We start from the raw sequence: 16235 nt of genomic DNA on the forward strand, positions 1-16235 counted from the left end.
TTCCCTTCGACGCCGATATCCCCGAAGCTTTCTCAACCACAGCTGTCAAACTACTACACCGCATCCAGCACACAACGGCCAATCAAAGATGCTCCTCTTGAGGGTCTTCATCTTACATCATTTATAGCAATCGCTGTCTTCGTCACTTCGTCGGAAACGGCTTCCAGACTCTCTTTTTTTGTTGGCCCTTCGCTCTCCCTCCCGGTCCCCCCCTCCCCTTACCCCCGCATGTCGAATTCAATTCTATCCGCTTCCGCGAAGGGAGCCACTTTTCTCATCCTGCTGCAGGTTGCCTCGCGCGCCCTTACATTCGCTGTCAACCAGGTTCTGCTGCGATTTCTCTCACCGGAGCTGCTCGGCGTTTCAGCCCAGCTCGAGCTCTTCTCCATATCGGTGCTGTACTTTGCGCGAGAAAGCTTACGCGTGGCACTGCAGCGTCAGGCGCATGGGACGCAGGCAGTAATCAATCTCTCGTATCTCGCCGTTTTCCTGGGCACGCCGCTGGCGTATGTGCTTGCGTTGCTGTGGTTCCGGTCGGAGACGCCTAATGTGCCGTTCTTTGCAGAAGCACTGTTTATCTATGGCTTGGCTACCTTTCTCGAGTTGCTTAGCGAGCCTGCGTTTTCAGCAGTCCAGCAGAAGCTTCTTTATAAAGTCCGAGCGTCGGCTGAGAGTTCTGCCACCCTGTTGCGATGCGTCGGAACTTGCGGGTCTGCTATTCTAGCTAGCCGTGCTGGTCTCGATATCGGGGTTCTTCCGTTTGCTGTTGGGCAGTTGGCTTACGCCGTGGCGTTGCTTGTTATGTATTCGTACAAGACATGGCCCGTTGCAAAGGCGGACGGGTTTTCGCTTTTCCCGGAGAGAATACCTTCAACTCAAGAGAATCCTGTCTTCATGACCTACTTCTCTGCTCCTTTGCTTCGGCTCACTGCATCTCTTAGCCTTCAGTCAGCGCTCAAATATGTTCTTACTCAAGGCGATTCTCTTTTGATCACGACTCTCGCATCGCTTGCAGACCAAGGTGCCTACGCACTCGCATCAAACTATGGAGGTTTGATTGCACGCATGCTCTTCCAGCCCATTGAAGAGAGCAGTCGCAACATGTTTGCGAAACTCTGTGCCAATACAAAATCAACAGCACCCGCTAGGGAAAAGAAGAAGCTGGAAGAAACAAACGAACAGCAGCAAAACTTAGCTCAAGCTTCCAGAGTGCTTGGTACCATCCTTCACCTCTACGGCATCATATCTTTATTCGCCGTCACACTAGGCCCAGTGCTAGCTCCTACACTCCTTTCCATTGTCGCGGGTCAGAAATGGTCGGCAACATCTGCATCAAAGGTCCTTTCGACATACTGCTACTACATTCCATTTCTCGCCATCAACGGTGTGACGGAAGCATTCGTAGCCGCCGTTGCTACTAACAAAGAGCTGTATGCACAGTCAGTTGCCATGGGTATCTTCTTCGCCCTTTTTGCAGGGAGTGCATGGTTTTTCATCGGTCAGCTTGAAATGGGTGGTAACGGCGTAGTGCTGGCCAATACTGTTAACATGGCTCTGCGTATTGTTTGGAATACGTGGTTCATTGGACGATTCTTTTCGCAGAATGGTTCGGGATTTAGTATACTGCAGACAGTGCCTTCGCTTACTGCTGCGGCTCCTGCAGTTGTTGTGCCGACTCTCATGCGGACGAAGCCAGGTATTTACTTTCTGGGACGATTTGGGGTGCTGGGTGAGTTGGTGAGTATGGGAGTTGTAGGCGGGATATATGTGCTGCATGTGCTGTTTTTTGAGCGTGGCTTTTTGGTGGATTGCTATCGCATGTTGAGGCCTTCTCGAGTACCCGATGTGGTTGAGAAGAAATCAAAATGAAGGGAAAATGTATTGAGTAGATAAGAATCAGAGACTCCCATGTATGGGTTTTGGTAGCAAGACGTTGGTATGAAAGACAATTTATCATTCAACCAACATGCATGTAAATCTACCGGCATTGGGTCAAATATTTTTATGTTGCACATGGGACTACTACCACCACAACAGCAAAAATCCGGGGCATCCGCTCTCTATGTGAGAAAAAAACTTCTTCAATGCTACTCTACAATCCAGTTGAATCTTCGATTCCAATTCGAAACACCATCCAAGTGGGTCCCCACGTGATTAGTCACAGCCCCACTCCATATCGATTACCAAGTTTTCCCCCTCATTGTTACTCAATGGAGAACAACAACCCCAAGTTTCAACAAAAAAACGTCACTCTGCTCGCATCGGGGCCACACACACACACACACCACACTCCAACAACTCACCCCGCCTCCTCACAAACCCCAACCAACCCGCATCCCGATCACCACTCTCTCCAATTTTTTTCTCACGCATCACGAGAACAAGGCGCAGGGCAAATAAAGAAGAGCTCCATAGGATATTATTTTTTCTCAAGTAATCTGGGGGTAATAGAAACTAGGTTTCCTTGGACTAAAAAAAAAACCTGGGGAGGGGGGGGAGAAAAGCACGGCCGGAAATCAAATTATCGCTGGGGGTTTTGCATCAAAGGCCAGGGTTTTTACTTACCTACTTACTATTAACTTTTTTGTTTTAGTTTGCAGAGACGGACCGCTAAGCGAAGTTTCCTGGGGGTAAGAGAAACTACCTAACCATCGACCGGGGGGACGCCAAAACAACGTTAAACAACGCACAACGTGGGCTTTGATCACGCCATTTAGCTCAAGAGGAAAAAAAAGTTTTTTTTCCTTTCACTTTGAAACTGGACTATTGTTCGACAATTGGAACTTATTGGTTTGCGTCTTTTAAAAAATCTTGGCCTCTGCAACACATACGCACACGCACTCGAGTTGACGCCATCGAAACCATGGTTACAACAGACGAGTCACGGCACTTGCATGGGCTGGTGGACATGGGGAGTAACGGGATCCGCTTTTCGATTACGGATCTTACCCCAGCAACGCAACGGGGACTCCCGACTCTGTATCTGGACCGTGCGGCGATATCGCTGTACGATGCGCAGTTTGAAGACGGCAAGCTCGTTCCGATACCCCAGGCGACGATCAGACAGGTAGTCAAGTCGCTGCTGCGCTTCAAGGCTACGTGTGAGGATTTTGGGGTGCCTGAGAGTCAAGTGCGGATTGTGGCTACGGAGGCTACAAGGAAGGCGGTTAATTCGGAAGAGTTCCGCAACGAGATTCAGAGGGCGACGGGGTGGGAGGTGGAGCTTTTGTCCAAGGAGATGGAAGGCCGGATTGGGGCGTTTGGGGTTGCAAGTTCGTATCACAAGGTCACGGGACTCATGATGGATTTGGGGGGTGGGTCGACGCAGATCAATTGGATTGTTACGTCGACGCAGTACGATCGGATTGAGATGTGTGAGAAGGGGAGTGCAAGTCTACCGTACGGTGCTGCGGCGCTCATGAAGAGACTTGAGGAAGCTGGTTCTCATGGCAGCAAAGGGTTCAAGGCTTTTGAAAGCGAAGTCATTGCCGACTTGAAAGGAGCGGTTGAGGATATTCGGATTCCCCAACATCTGCTTGATCGATGCGAGTCAGAAGAGGGTCTTTCTCTTTACCTGTCTGGAGGTGGATTTCGAGGCTGGGGCTTTGTGCTCATGTCTACGCATCCCGTCCAGCCATATCCCATTCCAATCATCAATGGGTTTCGGACAACTAGTGATGTCTTTCACGATACACACGCTGTACAGGCTGCTGTCAAGCAAGAAGACACACCAGAAATCTTTCGCGTGTCAGCACGTCGGGCCAGTCAAGTTCCTGCCGTTGCCTTTTTGGTTTCGTGCCTGTCCAAAGCACTGCCGAGCATCAAGAACGTCTACTTTTGCCAGGGCGGCGTAAGAGAGGGAATGCATTTTGCGGAGATGGAGCCGGCGAGCATGTCCGATGCGCCAATTGTCAATGCGACAAGAGCGTATGCGCCGGCTTCTAGTCCGGAGTTGATGGACCTGTTGCGGAGAGCGGCAGTGGCTCCGCCATCGGCGGCGCGCAAGGAGCTGTTTAGCAACAGCATGATGAGGGCCTTCACGTACACCATGTTTGCGCACAGAGGCCAAGTTAAGGATCTCCGCAGTGGGTCTGCGCTAAGGAGTACCACGACAGGCATCTTCTCTGCCGGGCACGGTCTTAGCCACGAGGAACGCGCCACGCTCGCCATTCTCCTGTGTGAGCGTTACGGGGGGGACAGCACAATCAGCCCCACCGAACAGGACTTTTATCACCGAATGCTGCAGCTTGTTCCCGAGGACCTGAGGTGGTGGTGCAGGTACCTGGGGAGCGTTGCCGGAGTGCTTGCAAGTGTATATCCCGCGGGGACCGTCCGGCAGAGCCGCGTCCAGGTCAAGGTGGAGTGGGCGAGTAGCAAAAAGGACAAAGAGAGGCTTTGGATTGATTTTGAGTTTGGGCACGAGCCGGACGATCTGGACGAGGGACTGCAGGCGGCGCTGAAGAGAGTGGAGAAGGTGGGCAGGAAGAAGAAGTGGATCGGAGGACATGGATACAAGGTGGTGTTGACTGTAAACGGACACGGCTATGGCGAGGAGGACGAGTAGAAGTGAATGAAGCAACGGTAGTGTGCGTGATTGTCATGGGCGCTCGAGTGATTTTGCCGCGTTGGGCTCGTCATGGCGAGGGACAATGGCGACGAGACGGCCGTCTGGGCCATGGACGCGGTCTCGACGCTGTGCAACCGACAGCTGACAGGCAAAAGAAGGGATCGTGACTCGGCGACTGGGTGCAAGCGGTGAGGTGGAGGTGGAGGAGAGAGGGCAACGGCCGCACGTGCAGCAGAGGCCCCGTCCCAAGGGGCCACGTACAGTCATGGAAACGCCGTGGATGGCAGAGAGCGAGCGCCAAGGATCGTGAGTTCTGCAGGCGGCGTCGCGGGGAGAGGGAGCACAAGGGGTCGGGGGCGGCACTACTGCGCCCACCCCTGCAGTCCCGACCTGGGCGGCGGCGGATGGCAGTCGGGTGACGTTTCCTCTCGGCCGCACGATGCGAAAACTCTGCCGGAACGATGAGGCTTTTTCTAGAAGACCGGTCATGATGGGTTGCGGCCGACGGATTGGGGAGCTCGAGGGCCGGGCCTGGTCGAATTACGTGAGGGCGGGCGATGCGGTGCAGCGCTAGCCCGCTCCTCCCATGCCGTCTCTGGCAAATTCTGGGGAAGCTCGCGCGCTCGGCTTGCAGCGGGACAATCCAGGTACCATGACATGCCTGTGTACAGACGCCCCATGGTCAGCAGTCGCCGCAGCACGCAGTGCAGCCAGCAACATTATAAAAGACGAGGCATGCCCCGTGGCCACATGGAGACGCGGAGAAGCACATCCACTTGGCTCGGCTTCTTCTGTTGCGTTTCCTTTGCACGCCTGCAGCAGCGTTTCTATTCTGGTCTGCACCACCCGCCCTACTACTGACTTACACACCCACACCCCTGCAACCTCACAAACATCACCCACCTCCTGCCAGTCTGCCAGTCTGTCTGTCAGCCTCTGCCCTTGCATCGGCTGCTGCATTCGCCCTCGCGCCTGATAACGTCTACACCATTGCCCTCTTCCGCTTCCCCAGGCCAGGGACTGTCGAAAGAGCGGTGGCTTTCTGCCCAATTGCCTCTGCAGTCGTTATCCGAGCTGCGATTCAACTAGAGGTCAGCTAGCGCCATCACTGTTGGCCAGAGACTCCCAGAATAGCGGTGGATCCGTGTTACGCACAGAAACTTCCGCTGTTGCTGATGCTGCGCCCTCTGGCTCAAATACTCGTACAGGTCCACTAATCCCCTCTCTAGTTTTGGACACGGCCGTGCCTTGCCCCTCGTCCTCCTTCTCCTCTACTCTCTGCCCCGCTACCCCTCGTCAACCTGCGTTGCACATACACAAGCACCACTCACAATGGCGTCCACACCCAATGAAGGCTCCAATGGCCAAGCGCCCCAGCACAAGCAGCTCGAGCAGCTCCTCAACACGCCCGACCGCCGGCCCTCTCCCCTACCCACACATCTGAGCGCACCCGGCTCCTCAGGACACTCCACCCCCCGAATCATCCCACAAGAAGGCTCCGGCGGCTCTGGATATGTCGCCCCCGTCTTCGAGGGCAAGGAGAAGCAGATGGAGGCCGTCATGGACGGCGTCGAGGAAAAGGGCTTCATGCCTCCAGAACTCGTCGAGTCCGAGACCAAGTGGTTCTACAACGAGCTTGGCATTGACGACATGTACTTTGCTACCGAGACTGTCGACGCGTAAGAAATACCTGTCTTTCATGCACCCAAACCCACGATGCTCACGTCAATCTTGCAGAATCGTAAACCACATCCACTCGCTCTACGCCGCAAAGGTCGCTGCCTACGCCCGAGACGACAAGCGTCTTGAGATCCGTCTCGACAAGGAGGCCTCAGACCACGCCGTCTACATCGACACCAGCAGGCCCGGTGTGTCCGTCATAGATGGCCCCCAATACGAACAACGCATAGGCAAGAAGTACTTGGCCGTCTCAAAACCCGGTCTTGCCTACCGTGTCGAGAGTTTCCGCTCCGAGAGCCCGCTGCCAGGAAGCGAAGACCAGCAACTCCGATGCTACTTTGTCTACCAGTGCGACTTTGTAGACCCCAACCCGAGCGAGACCGAGACCAACCTCGACAAGATTGGTGACAAGCGCTTCCTGCAAAAGGCCACCGCCAACACAAAGGCCATCTACCAGCAGATTCTCCAGGTCGCCGTAGAGCGTACTGGACCCGTCATTGACCACTATGACATTGAGGGCTCCCGGGACAAGCGCCTGGTTGTCGGTTTCAAGCGCGGAAGTGCCCTTGGTCTCTTCAGTGCCTTGAGTGACTTGTACCACTACTACGGTCTGACCACATCCCGAAAGTACGTCGAGCAGTTCTCCAACGGCTACACTGTCATGTCCTTGTACCTGCGCCCGTTGCCCGGAGCGGCCGGTGCCAAGCACCCTCCCATCGAGGCGTCCATTCACCAGATCACCAAGGAGGTTTCGCTGCTCTACTGTCTCCCCCAGAACAAGTTCCAGACGCTCTTTGCGACGAGCAGACTCAGTCTGCAAGAGACCATCTACGCACACTGCGTCTGGGTCTTCATCACCCACTTCCTCAACCGCCTTGGAAGCGAGTATACTGCTCTGTCAGCAATCTTGGACTCTGAGAACAGCGTACATGCTGAGCTGCTGGCCAAGCTCAAGCGAAGGCTGCGTGCTGAGACATTCACTGCCGACTACATTTACGAGATCATCATGGAATACCCTGAGCTGGTCCACACTTTGTATCTGCCCTTTGCAAAGACCCACTATGTACAGACCCGCGGCCAGGAAGACGACTTCCTCCCAACACTGAGTTATCTCCGTCTTCAGGTCGACAAGGTTCAGACTGATGCCGAGTTGACCGACACCATCAACAAGGCGGTAGTCAATGACCACCACGAGATGGTCATGACCTCTTTCCGTGTCTTCAACAGCTCCGTCCTCAAGACCAACTTCTACACCCCCACCAAGGTTGCTATCAGCTTCCGTCTGAACCCCAACTTCCTCCCACGTTCCGAATACCCTCAACCGCTGTACGGAATGTTCCTTGTCATTGGTTCGGAATTCCGTGGTTTCCATCTCCGCTTCCGTGATATCGCCCGTGGTGGTATCCGTATCGTCAAGTCTAGAAGTCAAGAGGCATACTCCATCAACGCACGTTCAATGTTTGACGAGAACTACAACCTCGCAAACACACAACAGCGAAAGAACAAGGACATTCCCGAGGGTGGATCCAAGGGTGTTGTGCTTCTCGACTTCAAGCACCAGGACAAGGCCCGGGGTGCGTTTGAAAAGTACATTGACAGTATTCTCGATCTGCTTCTGCCTCCCACCAGCCCTGGTATCAAAGACCCCATTGTCGATTTGCACGGCAAGGAGGAGATTCTGTTCATGGGTCCTGATGAGAACACGGCTGATCTTGTCGACTGGGCAACAGAGCATGCCCGTGTCCGAGGCGCGCCATGGTGGAAGTCCTTCTTCACTGGAAAGAGCCCCAAGTTGGGTGGTATTCCTCACGACCGTTACGGCATGACTACTTTGTCTGTGCGCGAGTACGTTAAAGGAATTTACCGCAAGCTCAACCTAGATCCCAGCAAGGTCCGCAAGATGCAAACTGGTGGCCCTGACGGTGACCTTGGATCCAACGAGATTTTGCTCAGCAACGAAAAGTACATTGCCATTATTGATGGTTCAGGTGTTCTTGTCGACCAGAATGGCATCAACCACGAGGAGCTTGTACGCCTGGCCAAGGAGCGCAAGATGATCAACCACTTTGATGTGTCGAAGCTCTCGTCTGAAGGTTACCGTGTTCTGGTCGATGACACCAACGTGCGACTACCAAACGGAGATCTCGTCTACAATGGTACCACTTTCCGCAACACCTTCCATCTCCGCAGCGATATGCACTACGACACCTTTGTTCCCTGCGGTGGTCGACCCGAGTCCATCGACCTGTCCACCGCCAACAAGCTCATTGTTGATGGCAAGTCGGTTATTCCATACATTGTCGAGGGTGCAAACTTGTTCATCACCCAGGACGCCAAGCTCCGTCTCGAGAAGGCGGGCTGCATTTTGTACAAGGATGCTTCAGCTAACAAGGGTGGTGTTACTTCCTCCTCGCTTGAAGTCCTTGCGTCCCTGTCATTCGACGACGAGAGCTTCATTAAGCACATGTGTGTGGGAGAGGATGGCCAGGCTCCCGAGTTCTACAACAACTATGTGCGTGAAGTCCAGAAGACCATCCAGAACAACGCCCGTCTCGAATTTGAGGCTATCTGGAGGGAGCACCAGGCTACTGGCCAGCCACGAAGCATTCTGAGTGACACACTCAGTACCGCTATCACCAAGCTAGATGAGGAGATGCAGAACACAGATCTCTGGAAGAACATTCAGTTCAGGGAGTCGATTCTGAAGGAGGCACTTCCCAACATTCTGCTCGAGAAGATTGGCCTTGACAAGATTATGGAGAGGGTAAGTGTTGATGTTGAGGCATGGATATGATGCAGAGACTAACAGACAAACAGGTGCCAGACAACTATCTCCGTGCCATTTTCGGTAGCTACCTTGCCAGCCGCTTTGTTTATGAATACGGTGTATCGGCCAGTCAATTTGCTTTCTTCGACTTTATGAGCAAGCGCATTTCAAAAGATAACAGTGCTCCTCATTAAAAGAGGGGTATGTGCATAGAGAGCATCGCAACCTTGAACAGGCGTTTGGATTGGATACAAAAAGTTTGATTTGTTTTTGGAGGTCGAAAAGGGAGAGAAATCCCTTGACCATGAACATGGCTAGCGGTGCTTATAGGGCTCAATAGTGTGGGTGTCTGCTAATGGGCGACCTTGTTTGCCGTTACGAATGAATGAATGAATGAATATGCATGGTTTCGAGATACTTGTGATTGAGTTGGACAAGTGTATGTCAAGGAAATTTGTATGTTATTTTATCGTTGTACTTGCAAGGAAGACGTAGAAACGAGGAGCGGAGCGTATCGGCCGTTACTAGAGAGATATCAAGAGAAAGAGAGAGAGAGAGAAAAGCTATTCCATCTCGATCCCCCAACCTATCTTATTCACTTGAAAACAACCCTGACCTCCTTGGCAGGCTGCAACACAATATCCGCATGCAGCCCGGGCTCCACACCGGCCATCCTATTCTCCACCGTCTCAAAGCGCTGGAACAAGCGCACAAGCGTATACCCCATTTCCGTGAGGGCAAATTGCTGTCCGATACAAATCCTGGGGCCGCCATTGAACGGAATGTACGTCCAGCTCTTGGGCGTCCACGCGTCCCACCTGTCTGGCGCGAATGCCGATGGCGGGGGGAAGGAAGCCGACGTGGGCGGATACAAGTCTTCGCGGCGCTGCATGATGAGCGTCGAGTAGCCGACTGCGGTTCCTGCGCGGATGCCAAGGGGTAGGGTGCCGTCAGGACCGCCGCCCGTGGGGAGCGTAGTATCTTTCAGTGCCATGCGGACGTTGTACGGGACTACGGGGTAGAGGCGGAGCGTCTCGTTGATGATGTGCTGGAGGTACTTCATGTTCTTGAGATTCTCGTAGGTGGGTTTGTTGTCGAGGCCGACGGTGCTGATGATTTCCTGGCGGAGTTTGGCGGTGATGACTGGGTCCATGGAGAGGTGGTAGATTGTCCAGGTCAGGGTGCAGGCGGTTGTGTCACGGCCTGCGAGGAGGACGTTGACGATCTGGTCGCGGAGGGTGGAACGGTCGCGGGTGTAGGAAGCGAGGGCGTGGAGGAAGGTGTATTCTTCGTCGTTTTTTGAGATTTTTTCGAGTTCCTCAGAGGAGAGAGCCAGGGCGCGGTCGATGAAGGTGGAGACGAAACTGTTGATTTTGTTGACGGAGTCGTAGAAGCCCATGTATTTGCGGGGGACGACCCAGTTCAAGGGACTGTGAGAGAGGGTTTAGTTGTGTGCTTTGAATGAGATGGGGATGGTTTGTCATTTTACATACCCAACTCGGGCAATGATGCTCTGGATACGCTGGGCGTTGTAGAATGCATCGGCAAATTCCGTCTTTGGCTCTTCCAGGCTGCCGACACTTTGGCCCAGTAGGAAATGTGTGGCTGCGTCCAGAGTATACCTAAACATCATGTCGAGAGTGTCGATTTCTTGGCCATTGCCAATCTTGGAGATAAGAATCTGGGTATGCTGCTCAAAAATGTCAATGTCGCTGAGGCGGTCCTTGATAAATTGCGGGCGGATCAGCTGGCGTGAGTTGTGCCATAGCTCGCCATCAGTTGTGAAGATGCCTGGATGGAAAATTAGCCTTTATTGTTTCGATGACAAAAATAACACACATTCTGCATCAAATAACTATCTTTACATACCGTTGCCCAAAAAGTTATACCAGTCTTTTCTGAATTGCTCTCCTTTGCCATAGTCTTTAAACTGAGTCGCCAGAATAGCTTTAATGTTCTCCGGTTCTGCGGTCATGATGAGGCGATCGCCGAGCCCAACCTCGACGGTGTAGCGTCCGGTTGCGCACTCCTTGGTGAAAATGTTGGTCCACATCTCGTAGGTTTTGTCATCCAGCGCGCTCTGCACAGCTTCCCAAGCTATGTCAATACCCCATGGGAGGTAACTCTTTCGAATCGGCGCGCGAGCGCCCAATTTGTTGATTTGCGCATTGATATAGAACCTGCGGGCGACACTGTAACCGATATAGAGGGCAGCCAGGGCACCGAGGAGTTGGGGCGTTGATAGATGTGTGGTGTCGAGTTGAGCCATGGTGGGCATTGTCTCAAAGACTGCTGTGGAACTTTGAAGGATGCAGGCGGCGATATGTACCCAGCAGCGTTCACATGCCGCAAAGCTAGCACGGCCGTAGAAGGTGGCCGGCTAAGTGTACTCTAGCTCCTCTGTATGGAAAAAGATGCCGAAATTTTCAGGCGCCACTGTTAATTTACACATCCTACTAGCATGGGATTGGCGCTTCTCTCCCTTCGCTTGGAAGTAGTCGTCATGGCTTTGATGTTTCCATGTTTACGCTATCGAGACGGCGTATCCTTTGTCTTGGACCTCGGGATATGACGTTCCAGAGGGCTCTCGACGTCGTACGAGTGGCCTTTGTCTCGCGTTTTTAGCCAAACTGGACAACACAAGGCCCGTGTGACCTAGCAGGTTATGAAAGCGGGGAAAGACGATCCTGGTTATTCAAGGTGGGGGGATGTTTCGCGCGGCTTCGGACGAACTGCACAAATCGCATCTTTCCCAGATATGTACGAATGCCGAATGTCATGACTGAATGTCGCGCGAACGACCGTGTCAGTCTTCTTTTGATGGTTGAACCTTGAGTCGTTGATCGCAGGGGACATACTTACGTACGTCGCTGACGTGCCGTGATCTCTGGGTTGCTGACACCAACCATCTCATGTCAGGCCAACCGTCACGACGTCGTCAGAAGCTCGTCAAAGTGAGGCCCCGTATGAATGCTCGTACAAACAGCAGATTGGCGGTCGTCTACAGCTCATCTGTGCACTTATACACAGCTGATGTCAGGGCTGCAGCCGAAGTGGAGGCGGAGGCTGAACCCCGGCACGTTATCGCGCCTCAACCGGATACCCCACCATTGTACTATTTGTACGTAGGTGATGTCTTGGCTGGCCCTCCAAGTACTACCCTGTACATTTCTCCAACCTTCAGCTCAACAACAACCAATTGAGTTTCCACCCGGTACACAACGGAACTAGGACTCCCCTGCTTACTTCTATAACAAAGTTTATCACTGTCCGGCTTTAACGGATATTGTTTAGGGGGTATCGAATCGGACCTACATCCTCGTGCACCAGCCATCAGTACAAATTGGTCAACAATTCGACCATCTCTTTCAAAAAGCTTGCCAGAGCTTATGCCGTCTTGTCGTTTCATTGAGTTTTAAACTTCTCATCCATTCGTTTCATCCATTTGCTGCACAATGAAACCTCTTGTAGTCTGTTCCTTTTTCACATCATTGGCCGCTGCCATATGGCCGCTCCCTACGTCGTATGAGCAGGGCGATGCTGTTCTCTTCATCAAGAAGGATATCCCTTTTTATTGGTACAAGGCTGGTGCTAGAAATGTAGGTCCATTCACGGATCAAACTCCTTTCCTTTTCGCATCAAACTCTGACATTGGACCTCATTTTCAGCAAAGCACAGCACTGGAACTATACAAAACTTATACAGATGTATCAGCCACCGTCCAAGCCAACAATGGATCGGGTGACAGTGTTTCTGGCGATGACATTGTCGATTTTGCCATCAAATCCAGCTGGAACATAATCTTTAACCAAAGCCTCTACCCGTGGAAATTTCGTCCTCGAGGCTGGAACGAGCCATCACCTGGAAGCGCATACGTCTCTCGCGTCGACATCAAACAACTTTCCGTCGATCCACAAAACATCGGAAAGCCACAAGCTGGCGAAGTCGACGAATCCTATAGCCTAACCTTGACAACAGACGGTATAGCTACCGTTAACGCAAATTCTAGCATTGGCGTAGCCCGCGGCTTGACAACATTCACCCAACTCTTCTTCCTCCATTCAAACGAACAAGATGTATACACACCTCTCGCCCCAGTCACCATTTCCGACGCCCCAAAATTCCAACACCGAGGTATCAACCTCGACGTCTCCCGCAATTTCTTCCCCATCAACGACATCAAACGCCAAATCGATGCCTGCGCCTACAACAAAATGAACCGCTTCCACCTACACGCTACAGACTCTCAATCCTGGCCCTTGGAGATCCCCTCCATCCCCTCCCTTTCCGCCAAAGGCGCCTACAGTCCCGACCTCGTATACACAGCCTCCGACTTCAGTGACCTACAGCGCTACGCCGCGCTCCAGGGCGTTCAAATGATCACAGAGATAGACATGCCGGGCCACACAGCCAGCATCGGATACAGTTCCCCCGACCTCCTCGCCGCATTCAACATTCAACCAAACTGGGATACCTACGCGGCGGAGCCGCCGACAGGTACTTTGAAACTCAATTCCACGGCTGTAAGCCAGTTCCTCAATACCGTCCTCGACGACCTACTGCCGCGTGTGCATCCGTATTCTGCATACTTCCACACCGGTGGCGATGAAGTAAACCAAAACGCATATAGCCTCGATGACACAGTCAAGAGCAGCGACTTTGCCGTTTTGCAGCCCCTCATGCAAGCTTTTGTAGACCGCAACCACGACCAGGTCCGCGCCAAGGGCCTCGTACCCATTGTGTGGGAAGAGATGCTGCTAGATTGGAATTTAACGCTGGGTTCCGACGTCATTGTGCAATCGTGGCTCAGCGATGCGTCTGTGGCGCAGATTGTGGGCAAGGGCCATAAAGTACTTGTTGGAAATTACAATTTCTGGGTAAGATTACTGCACTCTCTCTTTTTTTTCCCTCGCGCCTTCATGTACCCCCAAAAGAAACTCGTGATGAGAGGAAGAAATGCTGACCGAAAGAAATAGTACCTTGACTGCGGTAAAGGCCAATGGCTCAACTTTGATCCATCAGTTAGTGCGGAGTACTGGCCTTACAATGATTACTGTGCCCCCTTCCACAACTGGCGTGTAATCTACTCGCTGGACCCGCTCGCTGGTGTACCGGAAGCATCGCAGCACCTCGTTCTTGGGGGTGAGGCGCACATGTGGGCTGAGCAAACGGATGCGGTGAATGTGGATCAGATGGTTTGGCCGCGCGCTGCGGCTGCGGCAGAGATACTATGGAGTGGGGCCAAGGATGGGGAGGGCAGAAATCGCAGTCAGATTGAGGCGGCGCCGCGGTTGAGTGAGATGCGGGAGAGGCTGGTGGCGAGGGGAGTGGGCGCGAGCGCGATTCAGATGCCGTATTGTACTATGGATGGTGTGGTGTGCCAGTTGGGGTATCAGGGGAGTACATAGTAATATGTGTTTTGGCTTAATTTGCAGAGACGAAAGAGCACGTTTTGTTTACCTCATTAGTCACTTCCCATATAGCGACGGGGAAAAGTTATCTTGATCCAACATCAGCATGGGTTTCCACACGTTCAACGCCAAAGCGCCTTCTTCCCTGTTCATTCCTGTTATACAACACAAAGTCCCCTCTAAAACTCCATTGCATCCGCCGCCTCTTCCCTCTCCCTCTTGAGCACCGGCTTTTCTTCCTCCAGCAAGCCTGCAACGAACCGCTTGAAGAAGTCTACATAAGGTTTCAGACTCGTCTTCTCCCAGTCCTGTACCTTTTTGTCCGTCTCGTCGCCAGCCCAGTCGTCAATTTCTTGCAGTAATTGTGTGACTGTTGGTACGCTCAAGGGATCAAAATCTTCGACTTTTCGCGTGTCAATCGGTACACAGACTCTCCCTGTGCCGGGGTGCACTACAAATGGACTTTTGAGCAAATGGTTCAGTTTCTTGGAGACTTCGGCATCGAGACGGGGGTACGTGTATTCTAGGATAATGTCTTGCTTGGCTTCGCGAAGCTCTCTGGGGGTCTTTGACAGAGCGCCGGATTCGGCGAGGGTATTAATGTCGGACCATTTAGAAGCGCTGGGGCGTGAGGGTGCAGAGCTCCACTTCTTCTGTAAGGCAGCCTTAAGGGTAGGATCGGGGAGCAGGTTAAGCAGGTGAGCTGCTTTTTCCTCACTGGCCCAGGGATCTTGCTCTGCGAGAATGGATGTCTGGAAGTGCTCTTTCAGGATTTCTAGACTGCGCTCCAGATGTGGGTGGAGGGGTCGCCGGGCATGGACTTTCTTGCCGCCCTGGTCGCCTCCTTTGAGAAGTTCAAGATAGCTGGCTACTGAGCGGCGTCTCTGATCATCCATCTCTCGTGCGCGCTTATCACAAACCCAAGCGTGAGCACCACGGCGACCAGAGTAAACCCAGAGTATGTGCTTGAAGCCAAAGTCTTCCCGTAGAGCCACGTCGATGGTCTTGATGGCCATTGTGATGAAGCCCCAACACTTGAGGCATATGCTTGCACCTGTGCAGCATGTCCTGATATCGTCGTAATCCGTCATATCGATATCGAAGACCAGCTCCTTCATGACTGGACGAAAGGCGCTGGCTTTTCGCAACGTCTTTCGGTCTCTCGGGTTTGTGCTGTACATGGGGCCGATTTCGAAACGTGAGGGAAGCATGCTTATGCATTGTTTTCGCAGTAAGTCAGAAGTCGGAAAGGACTGGTAGCGCAGATATGCATCATTAGGCAGCGTGAATGCGAATTCGCGATGGGCAAAGTCGTTGCTCGGGGTTACGGAATGGTTGAGCCATTGGAAGAGGGGGCGGAAAGGGAAGAGACGCTGGTAAAAGGCGCGCATGACATCAGGGTCGGAGAAGGATGAATTGGAATTAATCTTGCTATGTGAATGTCAGTTGTCGAGCGTCAACAATGTCGTGGGTGGGGTGGGGACGTACATTGGGGCGGGTTGCGATGCATCTTCCTGTGAGGTGGGTGCTGGTGCACTCGAAGGGAACTCTGGGTCTGAATCTACATCGTCGAATATTTCTTCGAGTTTGACTTTGCTTGTCTCTGCTGTGGCCGCTGCTGGCACGTCTTCCATGGCGACATCTTGGGTTTCCGGCTCTGGCTTGACGTTGTCGGTCTGCGATGCGTCTTGTGCAGGTGTCAAATCCGGCGAGATTGAGTGCGGCATTGTGGATACCATGGATTGATCTGAGCCTGGCAAGTCAAAACGTTGGATTGTCTGTTGGAGTTGAAAAGATCCGTCACGATCAA

At 52.8% G+C, this 16235-nt stretch overlaps 5 protein-coding genes across 5 annotated transcripts; 3 read left to right on the top strand and 2 right to left on the bottom strand.

Moving 5' to 3' along the window:
- Positions 1-228: 228 nt before the first annotated feature.
- Positions 229-4592, top strand: PSV08DRAFT_410307 (Rft protein-domain-containing protein; the record flags this gene model as incomplete). The annotated part of the gene is made up of 2 exons (XM_014218271.2): positions 229-1836; positions 2882-4592. 2 exons carry the CDS (start codon positions 229-231, stop codon positions 4562-4564), a joined length of 3291 nt encoding a protein of 1096 aa, XP_014073746.2. The 3' UTR covers positions 4565-4592.
- A 1060-nt stretch (positions 4593-5652) lies between these two features.
- PSV08DRAFT_45979 (Glutamate/Leucine/Phenylalanine/Valine dehydrogenase-domain-containing protein) lies at positions 5653-9455 on the top strand. Its single transcript, XM_014218231.2, has 4 exons — positions 5653-5658; positions 5797-6246; positions 6305-9011; positions 9065-9455. Exons 2-4 carry the CDS (start codon positions 5900-5902, stop codon positions 9206-9208), a joined length of 3198 nt encoding a protein of 1065 aa, XP_014073706.1. The 5' UTR covers positions 5653-5658; positions 5797-5899; the 3' UTR covers positions 9209-9455.
- PSV08DRAFT_410309 (cytochrome P450) lies at positions 9443-11310 on the bottom strand. Its single transcript, XM_014218272.1, has 3 exons — positions 10884-11310; positions 10508-10805; positions 9443-10444 (listed from the first exon to the last, which is right to left on the bottom strand). The coding sequence occupies exons 1-3, from the start codon at positions 11290-11292 to the stop codon at positions 9610-9612; spliced, it is 1542 nt and encodes a 513-aa protein (XP_014073747.1). The 5' UTR covers positions 11293-11310; the 3' UTR covers positions 9443-9609.
- A 1072-nt stretch (positions 11311-12382) lies between these two features.
- On the top strand, positions 12383-14513 carry PSV08DRAFT_45990 (glycoside hydrolase). Its single transcript, XM_066093971.1, has 3 exons — positions 12383-12613; positions 12683-13891; positions 13991-14513. The coding sequence occupies exons 1-3, from the start codon at positions 12470-12472 to the stop codon at positions 14420-14422; spliced, it is 1785 nt and encodes a 594-aa protein (XP_065949044.1). The 5' UTR covers positions 12383-12469; the 3' UTR covers positions 14423-14513.
- Positions 14514-16205, bottom strand: PSV08DRAFT_45993 (uncharacterized protein). The gene is made up of 2 exons (XM_014218212.2): positions 15914-16205; positions 14514-15856 (listed from the first exon to the last, which is right to left on the bottom strand). Exons 1-2 carry the CDS (start codon positions 16162-16164, stop codon positions 14605-14607), a joined length of 1503 nt encoding a protein of 500 aa, XP_014073687.2. The 5' UTR covers positions 16165-16205; the 3' UTR covers positions 14514-14604.
- Between the last annotated feature and the right edge of the window lie 30 nt (positions 16206-16235).

Source organism: Bipolaris maydis (genome assembly GCF_028858645.1).
Source record: "Bipolaris maydis strain C4 unplaced genomic scaffold PSV08scaffold_8, whole genome shotgun sequence".
NCBI classification, from domain to species: Eukaryota; Fungi; Ascomycota; class Dothideomycetes; order Pleosporales; family Pleosporaceae; genus Bipolaris; species Bipolaris maydis.

What these genes read in the sequence shown, in the direction of transcription:
- PSV08DRAFT_45979 (XM_014218231.2), top strand. Translation starts at nt 5,900, where the DNA reads ATGGCGTCCACACCCAATGAAGGCTCCAATGGCCAAGCGCCCCAGCAC. An exon ending in GCTACCGAGACTGTCGACGC is followed by an intron (nt 6,247 to 6,304) that starts GTAAGAAATACC and finishes TCAATCTTGCAG; the next exon opens with AATCGTAAACCACATCCACT. An exon ending in TTGACAAGATTATGGAGAGG is followed by an intron (nt 9,012 to 9,064) that starts GTAAGTGTTGAT and finishes ACAGACAAACAG; the next exon opens with GTGCCAGACAACTATCTCCG.
- PSV08DRAFT_410309 (XM_014218272.1), bottom strand. Translation starts at nt 11,292, where the DNA reads ATGCCCACCATGGCTCAACTCGACACCACACATCTATCAACGCCCCAA. An exon ending in GTATAACTTTTTGGGCAACG is followed by an intron (nt 10,806 to 10,883) that starts GTATGTAAAGAT and finishes TTTTCCATCCAG; the next exon opens with GCATCTTCACAACTGATGGC. An exon ending in AGCATCATTGCCCGAGTTGG is followed by an intron (nt 10,445 to 10,507) that starts GTATGTAAAATG and finishes CCTCTCTCACAG; the next exon opens with TCCCTTGAACTGGGTCGTCC.
- PSV08DRAFT_45990 (XM_066093971.1), top strand. Translation starts at nt 12,470, where the DNA reads ATGAAACCTCTTGTAGTCTGTTCCTTTTTCACATCATTGGCCGCTGCC. An exon ending in ACAAGGCTGGTGCTAGAAAT is followed by an intron (nt 12,614 to 12,682) that starts GTAGGTCCATTC and finishes CCTCATTTTCAG; the next exon opens with CAAAGCACAGCACTGGAACT. An exon ending in TTGGAAATTACAATTTCTGG is followed by an intron (nt 13,892 to 13,990) that starts GTAAGATTACTG and finishes CGAAAGAAATAG; the next exon opens with TACCTTGACTGCGGTAAAGG.
- PSV08DRAFT_45993 (XM_014218212.2), bottom strand. Translation starts at nt 16,164, where the DNA reads ATGGTATCCACAATGCCGCACTCAATCTCGCCGGATTTGACACCTGCA. An exon ending in GCATCGCAACCCGCCCCAAT is followed by an intron (nt 15,857 to 15,913) that starts GTACGTCCCCAC and finishes ACATTCACATAG; the next exon opens with CAAGATTAATTCCAATTCAT.